At 42.5% G+C, this 12,612-nt stretch overlaps 1 protein-coding gene across 1 annotated transcript in view; it reads left to right on the plus strand.

Annotated features, from left to right (window-relative positions):
* Window positions 1-541: 541 nt before the first annotated feature.
* The window catches only part of slco3a1a (solute carrier organic anion transporter family member 3A1a), a 33,064-nt gene continuing 20,993 nt past the window's right edge, over window positions 542-12,612 (plus strand). Inside the window, exons 1-2 of the mRNA XM_019253568.2 lie at window positions 542-1,315; window positions 6,512-6,959. Of these exons, the coding sequence (XP_019109113.1) occupies window positions 1,157-1,315; window positions 6,512-6,959 (607 nt within the window). The 5' untranslated portion in view covers window positions 542-1,156. The remainder of the gene's footprint in view (window positions 1,316-6,511; window positions 6,960-12,612) is intronic.

The following is a 12,612-nucleotide window of genomic DNA, read 5'->3' on the forward strand; positions in this document are numbered from 1 at the left end:
CTGTATTAGATGATTGAACTCTTCTATTTGTACAAAAAATATAAAACCACAGCCAGCAGAGCAGCCAGTTAGCTTAGCTTAGCATAAAGACTGGAAACAGGGGGAAACAGTTAGCCTCTGCCCAGCAGCCTTACAGCAGCTCTAAACATGTTTTTATCTTGTTTGTTTAATCTTAACTTTTCTTTTTGAGTAAATTTGGGCAGTGACAGATATTAAAGTCTCATTCTGAAGTAATAAAAACATAAAGATTCTTAATTTCAGTTGATTATTTTGGTCTATTTCTGCCCTACATTTGACAAACTGAATTAATTGATTAAAGAATGCATTAATCTTTCTCAGAAGAGCTGCAAGATTTATTTTGTTGATTGATTTATCAGTGTATGGACTAGCCTCAGCTTTGAAACAATCCTTATTGCAGCCCTGAGACTCCACACAGTCTAAATAATCCCTGTAGATTTGCTGTGGGGAAATGACGCATCAGAAAATGGCACTTTAAACTCACACACACACTCACAGGGGGTTATAATCACCATTGTAGTGATTTCTCGAGACTGAGACAAGTTGAGCAGAGTAGTGAAACTGCTACACAGCGCCTCTAGGGCTGTGTATGACATGTGCTTACAGAGGAGGAGAGTAGTGTGGAGAGAGGTGGGAGCTCAGAGGCAGAGAGCAGTCATTGTGCGTGACGGACTATGACAGTGCGGAGCGGCAGGAGTTAGAAAAAGACAAGAAGAAACATGTAACCAGATCTATTCACCTGCAGATGAGACACCGGGACAGAAACATGCGATGTGACAGAGATTTACGCGCCCGTGGTTCACTTGTGCCTTCGCAAACACCTTCAGGGAGTTCACACGTTCCTGCGCGTCGACGGGCACGCAATGTTTAGACGCAGACGACCGGCAGAGCCCCGCGGAGTTTGGATGTGTGTTTCCACAGCTTTTCTCATGCAACAAGACAATTTGTAAGTAAGCGAGCGACAAGGAGCACCGCGAATGTAGCCGTACACAGGAGGGGAAACAAGCGAAAACACTGTACCAGCCAGTGTCTTCCAGTGGTCATCCCGCTCCCGTGTGTGCGAGTGTGTGTTTCGGTTTCTCGCAATCCCGTGTGGGTATATAATAATAATAATAATTTAAAAAAAAAGTAAGGGAGGATGCAGGTGAAGAAGCACCGGGACTCGGACAGAAGCGGCGGGAACATGCTGGAAGGTGACGGCCTCCGTAAAAACTCCTCATGCTTCTCAAATATCAAGATATTCTTGATATCGGAATGCGCTCTCATGTTGGCACAAGGAACCGTCGGAGCATACCTGGTGAGTGCACACACACACATATACACACACACATAGAAAGAGCTGTATGCATGTATGCATGCATGCAGGCAGGACCTTATAATGTCATATAATGTGCTTTTTTATTTATTATTTTTTTGCATGTGGAAGTTCAGCTGCAGCATGCAGCAGAGCAATGACAGGACACGTAAACGTCTCTCCTGTGAAGTGCAGCCTGCAGGACACATTTCATACTGCTCAGCTGTTTGTTGTAGTTGTGTTGCATGCCTGCTATGGTGTATTAATTCATCTTTAATGTATCTTTAATTCAGACTTAAACCATCAACCGTGCAGCAAATATTGACCTTAAAACTCTCAGCATTAATAATAATAGTCTTAAGAAGGATGTAATTGGCTGATTTCTACCCAAAATGTCATTGAAGGTCAAGGACTCCCCCTCCCATCCCTCTCATTTCCTGTTTAGTTTTAGTTTTACTCACTTTCACTATTATTTATACTAATAACTTGAGCTCAGTGTACACAAATGTCCTCTTTTCTCATAAAACCTCAATGTGTTGCAGTTTTTAGGATGCAGTTGCGATGAAAACATCAAAATCAGATCTCATTCAGAGGGTCTAATATAGATTTTGTGGGACAAAGCTCCCAGAAGTGCTCCAGAATATTCCTCTAAAGTGTCTCAGGGGAACTCCACGGCCTCAGGCAACCACTGTTAACATTTTGTTTCAATATTAGCAATGTTTATTCTTGAAAAATCCCCCCTCGCAATTAATAGACTAAACCTCCTGAATGCCTTGGCCATATTAGGAGTGGAACATCTTATCTTCTCTGTTAGTGGACCTGCTGAGCGTCAAGCAGCCCACAGTGACAGAGCACTGTGGTTTAAAAGAGTCAGTTATGGAGTGTGGAAGTTATCCTTCCTCTTTATCGTCTATTCCTGATTTAAAAATAAAACATGTTGCACATTTGTTCTGCTTTTTATGGTTTGTTGGTTTTTGGACACCTGTTCACACAGAACAATAAACCTGGAGCTTCAGGTGAGGTCATTTACCTATCAATGAGGTGCCCTGGTTTGTGTTCAACACAACAAAGCTAATTTACATGGAGCTTAATTTACATCGGCAGGACACCAGGTGCCTGGTTCAGTGGCCTTAAGTACTCTTTGTCTGATTGGATGATGAGACTTAAGAGTGTTGTGCTGGCAGCAAAGGGACAGAAGTCAACTATCGTGGTCCAGTTTGCTTTCTGTGAGCTGCTTACAGTTTAGGACGCTTAACGGCATGCGGAGTGTCCTGATTTAGCAGCCTGACTGCAGGTGAACAGACAGTCAACGTGAGATTTGAGTATTGTTAATTTCAGTCTTGAGATGAAGCGATAAATTGACAGCCTTTGAGAAAAAATCAACATCAGAAGTAAATAATTTCATGGACGATTAATTTCAGCCGTTGACGACTTGGTCTAATGAAGATTAGAGCTGCTGCAACTACGACTATATTTTCATTACTGATTAATCAGATGATTACTTTGATGACTCGATTAATGAAATGCCATAAAAAATAGTGAAAAAGGCCTTTCGCTGCTTCCCAGAGCCTGAGGTGACGCCTTTATATGTCCAAAATTCTAAAACCCAAAGTTATTCAGCGCACCGTGATAGATTAGATCATTTGAAAAGCTGAACTCTGAGAAACTGAATTGTATTTTCTTTCTCTACGTTTACTTGATTGATGGCTGAAATGATTAATTGATTTTAAAAATATTGAATCAACTAATCATTAAAGCTCTAATGTGCATAGATTTTGCACCATAGTAACAGAGAGTATAACACAAGACATTAATTTATTCCCTTGTTTATTGAAATGATTTTATAGTGTTTATATGAAACTACATACTTAAATAGTCGTAACGACTCAAAGCTGATTAGTTTCTCTGTTTTTTGACATTAAGTACTTGAACTTTATTTCAGAGCCAGAGCCATCATTTGACTAATTAGGTGATTAGGTCATGTTCAATAATAAAGCTATTTACATCCATCATCGGTGTTGCATGACTCTGCTTTTCTGCAGTAATTGCATCAGTTTTTACAGTAATCGAAGGAATTGATACTATAAATCTATTTGTGACTTCTGCAGCACCTGAGGCGTCCTAAGCTCTGCTGGTTATAGTAAAAGCATCCTGATAAGAACCAAATCTGACACTTCAGAGCTCGAGCTACAAAGTGCAACTAACACCTGAACCTGAACTGTGCTCGTCTCAGCTGAGCAAACCTGTCAAACTGAAGTTGCACTGAATCAGCTGAGTGTTAAAAGGAGGGGAAAGCCCAGATTGAATATCACTATTGACAACAAGTGCTTTTAAAGACATATACACAGATATTAAGGATCAATAATTAGGCAGTTTATTTAAAATCTAATATAGTTTAATGCTACAGATGTAAATTCTTTTAGAAACCAATAAAACAACTCTTTTAAATAGCGTATTTGGAGCAGTTAAAGTACCTTTAGCTAACCTTTTGTCAACCTTCAGTCGGTCACACCTCATAAAGCTGAGTAGAAATGTGTCTAAATAGCCGAGGCTTCACTTATTAACAGCTGCTGTGCCTTTACAAAGAGCTGAACTTTAATGTGCTGAAGTGAACGTCAGCATTGAGCTGCTGTTTTTTTTTTTTTTCTTTTCTGGCTGGCTGATAATACAGACCTCATCAGTGCAGGCAAGGTTCCCTGTGTTCAGACAGGACTGTTAGGTGATTTGTTTTGTTGCCATGCAACAGATTAAACATTTCCACAGTTTGAGAAAAGTGGCTGTGGCCACTGACCAGGGTGCACTCGATTTTTCCTTTTATAATTTATTCTGGGTTTCAGTCGTCCTGGAAGGCTTCCTGTTTAATTCGGAGTAGACGGACATGTTGAAACTGGCTTAACTCATCCAGACTGTTTCCACTGCTGTGCTTAGAGCTGAAGTCGTCAGTCACACGCCTCCCATAATGACAGGATGGGATGTGATTAGATGATGATGTCTCTGCTACACTTTGTTGCAGTGTTGCTGTCTGTCTAGAGCTAAAGCGTTAGTGTCAGCAGGTTGTTGGGGCTTGGTATCGTCTCGAAGAACTGGATGAGACAACATTGCGCTCAGACCCCGGCCGGGCGGAGCCAGCCAGGCGTAAATCCAGCCCATCCAGTGTGTTTGCATTTGTGAGGAAGAGTCACTCAAGGGGCAAAGATGTCATGACTCATCGTGAAGTTTTCTATCCAGTTAACTTTACCAAAGGCTCTCCCAAAAATCATCCTCTCCGCTGCTTTGATCTGTAGTGAAGGAGTCACCGTGCTGTCTTCAGAGCAGCTGCAACAATGACCTGCTTCTTAAAAGTCATAGAGGACAAGTTATTTTCAACTCTTATGACAAAGCAAGCAGGCTGTTGAGTGTTTAGTTTTATTGACAGTGACATTTCCTCATTTACAGGCCTGTTGCACATTAAATCTGGTCTCAGAGGGGAGCGTAGAGAACAGAAGAGGATATAGAGAAAGTGGCGATAAAAACAAGCAAGGTGGATAAATGCCTCATTTTTAGAAACGGATCACATTTTAATAACAGGTGTCAGTAGAGACTGAAGGGTTTCTTCTCTGCTTCATGACAGATTGTAATATCATAGAATAAAGTCTCTAAACTCTAAAGGCCAAATTCTACTTGGCACGGATGCGACATGTTCCGTGTCCACCTGGAGCTGATCGCGGTCTTTCTCGATGATGCTCGTGATTCCAGCAGAAGCGCAGCGGCCCGTTTCAGAAGCGTCCCAGCTGAAGGACGCTGTGAGCCGTCCGAGAGCTGGAGGCCAGAAGTGAGACACAGAAAGGCGTAGAGATTCAGGTCGATTTTCAAAATATAAAAATTTGGTATTTACCATACCATTTAAAATAACCATACCTGAGCAAGTTACCAAAACTTGGCAGGCTAAAAACTCTTGTTTAGCTCTGTTCCTGGTGGGGTTTGAAGTCGTGTGGACCAAAACAGCGTCACGGCAGCAACATGCTGGTGGGTTTTCCCAGTAAAACATCACTTTTCTGGTCATTACTGCATTATTACAGTGTATATAACAGTTTAATAGACATTAGAGAAAATAAAAAGGGGATCATACATGCTGAATTCAACAAACAAAACACCTTTTCCATCTTTTTATATTGTGGTTCTCAATAAAGATCTTTCACATGTAGATTTAAAGGACGACAGCGTGAGCAGTGAGGACTGTGAACACAACAAACTCTGTCACTGATGAGATTTCAAGTACTCTACTGAATGTTTATGATACATTTGACCCTAAATTTCCACAGTTTGCTCCAAACCAAATCGACTGTATACATTAAATTGCCGTAATTGTTGATGGAAAATGTTCCAGCAGCAGTCTTTGGGATGAAGTCACTCTTTTTGAAGAAGGGGATGTTTGTGTTGGCAGGATGCTTTTTTTAGAGTGCAATCAAAACTCTTTAACGGAGCCATGAGGGCAATGGAAAAACTGTGATGCCCTTTCAAGGACAGTTTGGGACTGATCTGAAAATAGCTTAAAAACTGTTTAAATGTGAGACTGTGGCACAGAGAGACTGTTCCCACATATCACAGGCAAACTCGATCTTATTGTGACATCATTTACTCTATGAGTGCTCACAGTTAACCAACAAAACCACACAAAGCTGAACAACCACTTTACTGTGTTTGCTTCAGCTGGAAGTTACCGGTAGGCTCTCGCTCTCATGTTCACGGCAGCTGGTGAAAAGAGATAGAAGCTCGTAATGTAATGGGCTGTTCTCACTGAAGCCATGGAAGTAAATGCTAAAGCACCGGGCTAATCAGAAACAGAGGCATGTTTCCAGGGAGGAGCCACAGTGTGGAACATCTGAACAGCTTGTTATTCACAGTATTCCAGTGGAAAAGCACGGTTTGAAAGGACTGATGGTGAAAACACACACAGTTTCTCCAAGAGCATATCCAAAAGAGTCAAATATAGGCCGTGTTTACACCTGGTAATATATGTGGTCTGTATCTGGATACAGTATCTGGATAAAGACATCTGATCCGCAGGCTTTTGCATTTACACCTGGGGTTGTTTGGCATCCTTGTCTCATCCTCTCTTACTGTCCTTACTGTGATTGCACTAATACGACCATTTTTGCTTCATTCAGCATCATTCCCATGACCCACGTTTGATTTTTGTGTCCCACTCTTGTTTTGCAGGTGAGTGTGCTGACTACACTGGAGCGGCGGTTCAACTTGCAAAGTGCTGACGTAGGAGTGATAGCCAGCAGCTTCGAGATAGGCAACCTGGCACTGATCCTGTTTGTCAGCTACTTTGGGGCCAAAGCGCATCGACCTCGTCTGATCGGCTGCGGGGGGATCGTCATGGCCCTTGGCGCTTTACTCTCAGCTCTGCCTGAGTTTCTAACTAATCAGTATGAGATCGGGGAAATGTGGAGGACTGACGCGGGTCGCGATGTTTGCTCCAACGCCAGCAACACTGAGGCTGAGGACAAAGTGTGCTCCAACAGGGCCAACACTAATATGATGTACCTGCTGCTGATCGGAGCCCAGGTCCTGTTGGGGATCGGAGCCACACCCGTGCAGCCTCTGGGGGTGTCCTATATTGATGATCACGTAAAGAAGAAAGACTCATCACTCTATATAGGTGAGCCATATTATGTTTAAGACAGAGGTTGCTGCTGCTGAAATAACTTCAAGGAATTATGACTGATGATTATCATGCAGTAAATTAAAAATCCATTTGCTGCAGCACACTGATTTCCCAAGGCAACTAAAACCGGTAAAGCAAAAAGTCAACCATGAACATGTTTGTTCATCGCCTTCAGGTACAGTGTTTACATAGTCTGAATCAACACAGTATGTTATGTGCGCTCTTCCGCTGCACATCATTTACCTTTGTTCAGGCTTACACGTGAGTGCCAGGTGAGCAGATCTCAGAGCGTTTTTTAATCTCCATTACAGAGGTTTCTGTGGCGAGGCCAGATACAGGTTAAATGTCTCTGCTTTGCTCAATCCTTTCTCAAAGGCGAGATGCTGCTGATGCTGCTCTTCAAGGTTTAGAGGTGCACTCAAAGTGCTTTCTGTGCAAAGTTCTGAATACACAATGGCTGTTTGGGGATATGTATTTGCTGCAATATGTGTATTTTGCTGCGTTGGTATACAGAAGGGAGCTTCGATACTTGGCTCATTAAGCCATGCAGTGGGTTTGGTTTCTGTCAGACATTTTCTAACAGATATCATTGAAAGTTTGCCATTTTGTGGATCCCGCGTATTTGCTTTCTTGCAGAGTGTTAGATTAGAAGATCGATACCACTCGCATGTTTGTAAGGTAAACAAAGACAACACAAAGACTGGAAACAGCTGGTGACAACATTTGCCTAACAGCACCTTTAAAACACACTAATTACCAGGTTATATCTTGTTTGTTTAGTCTATACAAATACTGACAGCAACAGTTCACCTGCTATGCTAAAATAATCTATCAGCATTTCTAAAGTTTTATGTGCTGGACTATTTCCTGGCTCGAGGAGTCTTTATGCTAAACTAGTGTTCCTGCGCGGTGAAACTTTTTTGCTTTTATTTTGTTGGCTATAAGAGCAGAGGAGTAACCCGCAATCCACAACCACAAATCCATTTAATAGTATGTTTCCTTGTTTTGACGGCGACCTGCCCGTTTGGTTAGTCCAGACTGCCACATCAGCCTTTGATGGACTAGATGAGATGTGTTTGCATAGTGTTTGCTGTTTGTTATCAGCGTGGAGCAGAGACAATGACAGCCTGAATGGAAGATGAGTTCAGGCTGGCACACACCCTTTCCTGATGCATTCACACAGTATGCTGCTGTGTGGTTGCCTTTTGTCACTCAAATCCAGATGTGACCTGCGAACAAAGGCCGCAGTGTGCTCTGTAATCTCGAGCCAGGGAGCTGATTTTCTTAATTGTCGTTTGTTGTGTTTATTGGTCCTGAACATGAGTGGCTATTTTTTTTTCTCACAGAAAGCACTTCTAGCTTTGTTTGGGGAAAAAAAAGTACAAAAAGCTTTGACTCTTTGGCACCGCTGTAGTGGCCTGTTAGTAGTTTACAGTGGCAAGTGGACTGTGAGTGATTTGAAGTTTGGAGGGAGGGAGGGTGGATTTGGTTCTGTCCTCCTCCGATAAGCTGCAAGGAGAGTTGGAGGAAAAACAAGCGGTGAGCAGCGAGGAACAATGTGGTATTGAGTCGCTCAGCTGATCGTCCTAATCCTTCTGCTGCAGGCATGTCATGTGCCCCCCAGCTGCATGAATGGGGGAGATTGTCTGAAATTCTCTGAGATTTCCTTTCACAATGATAATGCATTTGGATTATTCATCAGTTTACGTCAGCAAGTTCACATTTACACAACAGCGAAACAAAGTTTTGTTTCAAAACAGTTATTGCCCAAGTGTCGTATGCCAAATATTGTTTCCTTTTTGCACAAGTTCTGCAGCTGATTTCATTTTTGGTTTACTGTAAACACACCTTGGGTATAAGTCCCACAACATCAAGAGATCTAATTTAAAGTGAGATGAGATAAATGTAGCTTTATTGTGAGATTTGCACAAACCTGACCGTGGATCAATGCATCATCTCGCTCGTGTTGTTTTGTCTCTGACGGCCGGTGATGCAGAAAGTTCGAAGGTGAATTTATGGTGGTTTGAGGAGAGAAATTAGAGTGGAAAACATGTTGAATCTGAGAGCAGAAACTTGACACGTGTTGTTCTGCCACAGACAGCTACAGACAGACCACGTAAAACTTCCTCTGCTCCTACTGTACTGCAGTTTCAACACCTCCAGTTAACTGTAACCCCGTATATACGTGCTGTTTGGCATGTAGACTCGTTCACAGCTTCAAATCTTTAAACTTTTTTCACACACTCAAATGGGACACTGAGACACCATGATTAACCCTGATTAATGACACCAACTGTAACTGATGCTGCTTTTTTTTTTCTCCCCCCCAACTGTTGCCTGCCGCTGTTGTCAGTGCACATTTTCGCCCGCTGATGTGCAATTGTTAAAATTAGAGCCTGAGCGAAATGGCCAGGTGAAAAGTGTGTGCCTTCGGTAGAGTCAAGTCCCGCCCTTTACGAGTATGGCAGTGCAGAGCAGAGCCGAGAGGCCTGGAGAAGAGCCATAATTACAGAGTGAGGCAGGAATGCCAACCAGCCAGCCATGAGGTGGGTCTGAGTGGGCCGGGGCGCACATGCATACCACACAGGCCTGTGAAAAACAACTCCTCTAGAGGCTCCGACTGCCTGTTTTTACTGTGCACGCTGCAGCAGACAAGGCTTACTGCTGTTTTAACAGCTGTAAAACACACTCAAGCAAAGTCAACTGTGACTCTGTCTGGTTAAAATACTGCATGTTTACGGTCATTGTTAGGATTTTTGACCGTAATGCTAAGTGGTGCATGTTTTTTCTTAAAGGGAAGTACTTTAGTGTTCTCAAGAAACCAGTTTGAATGTTATCTGCACCACCGTCAAGCTTAAAAATCAGAGTCAAACATAAACATGCATTTTATGGTGTTGTTTTGGTTTGTTTCCCCCAGACGTAGGCACTCATCTCTAGCCAAAGGAAATAAATATGATTGGACAGATTGCGTCAACAGGATCTCAATTCCCACTGCTCTATGACCTTTCACTATCCACTGCTAATTCTGGCTCTTCCCACAGGACCCCTGACTGCATAAATACACTGTATAGGACACACAGAGAAGAGTTTAGGCCTGACGTTGTGTGTCGTACGGCACAAACTCCACCCTGATGAACCTTTTAAACAGCCTGGGTATCTTCATTAAACTATAATGTATGTATGTGCCTATAGTACGGTAGATATATGGGGGAGACTGAACGGATGACATTAATTAATTCATCACTTTTCAAGCCTTTTTATGTAAAATCCACTGATTTGGACATGTGGGCGTTGCTTGTTGCATAATAAATATAAGAAATGTATGATCTAATTTAAGTGCAGCTTTTTTTTATTGGTAACAGTTTGCCAGACGGAAGTTTCAACTCTAAATTGCATTTTTTTTTTCTGCTAATCTCTTTATACTGTATCTGTTACTATAGCAATTTAAGATACATGTGTGTCCTGTACTCTCTACACTGTGCCAGTGGCTCAACTAACATGGCTAAGATAAAAAAAAATCAGCACAGAAAGGGGAATTTTACCTTTATTGGTTTTATAATAAAATCCCCTCTCTTTCTTTAACTCAACCGGTCGCAGCTGATGGACGCCCCCCCCATGAGCTGGTCGAGGTTAAAAGGAAGTTTTTTCCATGCCCACGTCGCCAAGTGCTTGCTCGTGGTGGGAACTGTTGGGTCTCTGTAAATAAACGTTATCAAGACTACGATCCAGTCCTGCTCTATATGGAAAGTGTCATGAGATAAATTGACGTCTGTTCTCACTCATTATGAAACTGTTCACCGAGATAATAAATCAAGTGAGAAGCTCGATGCAATCTGACTTTATTTTTTTGCAGCCTGATGCCGAAGCTCTGTTCAGTAATTATATTGTCAGTGTCATAAAGCGGTAACGTCACTTTCCTGTCATTGACTAACCGACTGACAAACAGCAGCACAACACAAGAGCCACTAAACAATCCACATGAGCTTCTTAGCTAACGTCTCCTTATTTTTTTCAAAGACTTGGTCTCGTGTCGCGCTTTAGCTTGAATGCTAAGCTACCAAACAAGCATCCAAAGTCAGTTTGGCTACCTTGTGGTCCGGTTGAACAACTTGAAAACACACCTGCTGATGTCAACATTGGTTAGTTTAGATGCTGAATGTTATGGTCACTGCTGATGAAGTCTGTGTACGAGTTGCAAACTACAGTTTGTTTACATCGTGTCTCGTGTCTTGTCGGCTTAACTGTCATTCAAGTGTGTACACCAGCACATGAGCTCAGAGGACTGAATGCTAAAGGAGCTTTTTTGATATCCCCCAAACCCCCTTTTGTCCATTTCAGTACTAATATTTTATTAGTAAATAAAAGAGGTGACTAATTGTGACAGACAGCAGTCGCAGCATGCAGCAGTGCGACAGCCGAGAGTTTGAAGTGTCTCTTAGTTTTATTGCCGAACATAAGCCTTCATCAGGTATGTTCACTCACAGCCAAACTACCAAACTAGGAATGACAGACTAGCTGTGGGGAAACTCTGATAGTGGCCTGAGACGTGATAACTGCCTCTACCCAGAGAGTGAATGCTTTCATATCTCTCTGTATTTTCGCTGACAGCCACTGGTTTGTATTTTATTTCCAAGCCATAGCTCTGTCTTTCTTTCATGGCAATTTTCTAATGATGTATTTCACCATTTTGGTCTTCACTTCGGCTCTGCAGGGATAAATTTAGCTTCAGGTTTCTCAGGAAAACCACTTGCAGTAGTAGCAGTGACAAAGGCCTCGGAGAGATCCTCAAGAGACTTGTCAACATTCCTGCTAAAATGCTGCGACTCCAAACAGTTGCTGCAGTAGGGCGTTTATATAAGCTACTTAAACTCGGCGCATGTTAATGTCATCTTGAAGGATTAGATTCTAAATGGGTTTTTCCCTCCCTGCCATAAGCTGCACGCTGAGTTTGCCTAGCAACACCAGTTTGTTTTATCTCAAGGTGATAAACGGCGTCGCGGCAAACGTTCATCAGCCAGTCTGCATCACTGTAATGAGCTGTGTGTGACAGGACGCTCAACAGTGTGCTGCCCTACGAGTTGAACGACTGTATATCATGCAGCCGCTCCCAACCTCGGACTAGATCTAGAGGGCAACGAATACAAGATTATCTTGTATCCAACTGGTCAACATGTTGTTGTTGCTGTCTCGAAGCTAATCACTAATTATCTCCAAATGCTCTGAGTATCATGTAAAGGAGTCAGAGAGGAACTGCACTATCGTGATGTTGAGCAGAGCTTCACGCTTTACAGTACTTTCATTTTGAGAAAAAATGGAAATTGATTGTGATCGATCAGTCATCACTTCCTGGTGACGAGGCAAAACCAGCAGAGCGACATCATCCGCTGTGAATAATTTTAGACGTTTCAGTCGCCTTCTGTCCGCAGATGACAAGAGCTTGTTTGTTTACATGTGCTGCTGATATGAATCGAACAGGGCGGGTATGCAAAGATATCTGATGGTGTTAAATGAGCCTCAGAACGGTGTGGCGCAAGGTTTCATTTTTATATTCTCAGATCTCGGCTGTGTAGTAGCCGTGTTGTAGTAGTAGTAGTAGTAGCCTCATAAGGACACTCGTCATCTGGCTGCTCGTCTGGAGTGAATCACC

This window comes from Larimichthys crocea, chromosome XXI (genome assembly GCF_000972845.2).
Source record: "Larimichthys crocea isolate SSNF chromosome XXI, L_crocea_2.0, whole genome shotgun sequence".
Taxonomy (NCBI): Eukaryota; Metazoa; Chordata; class Actinopteri; family Sciaenidae; genus Larimichthys; species Larimichthys crocea.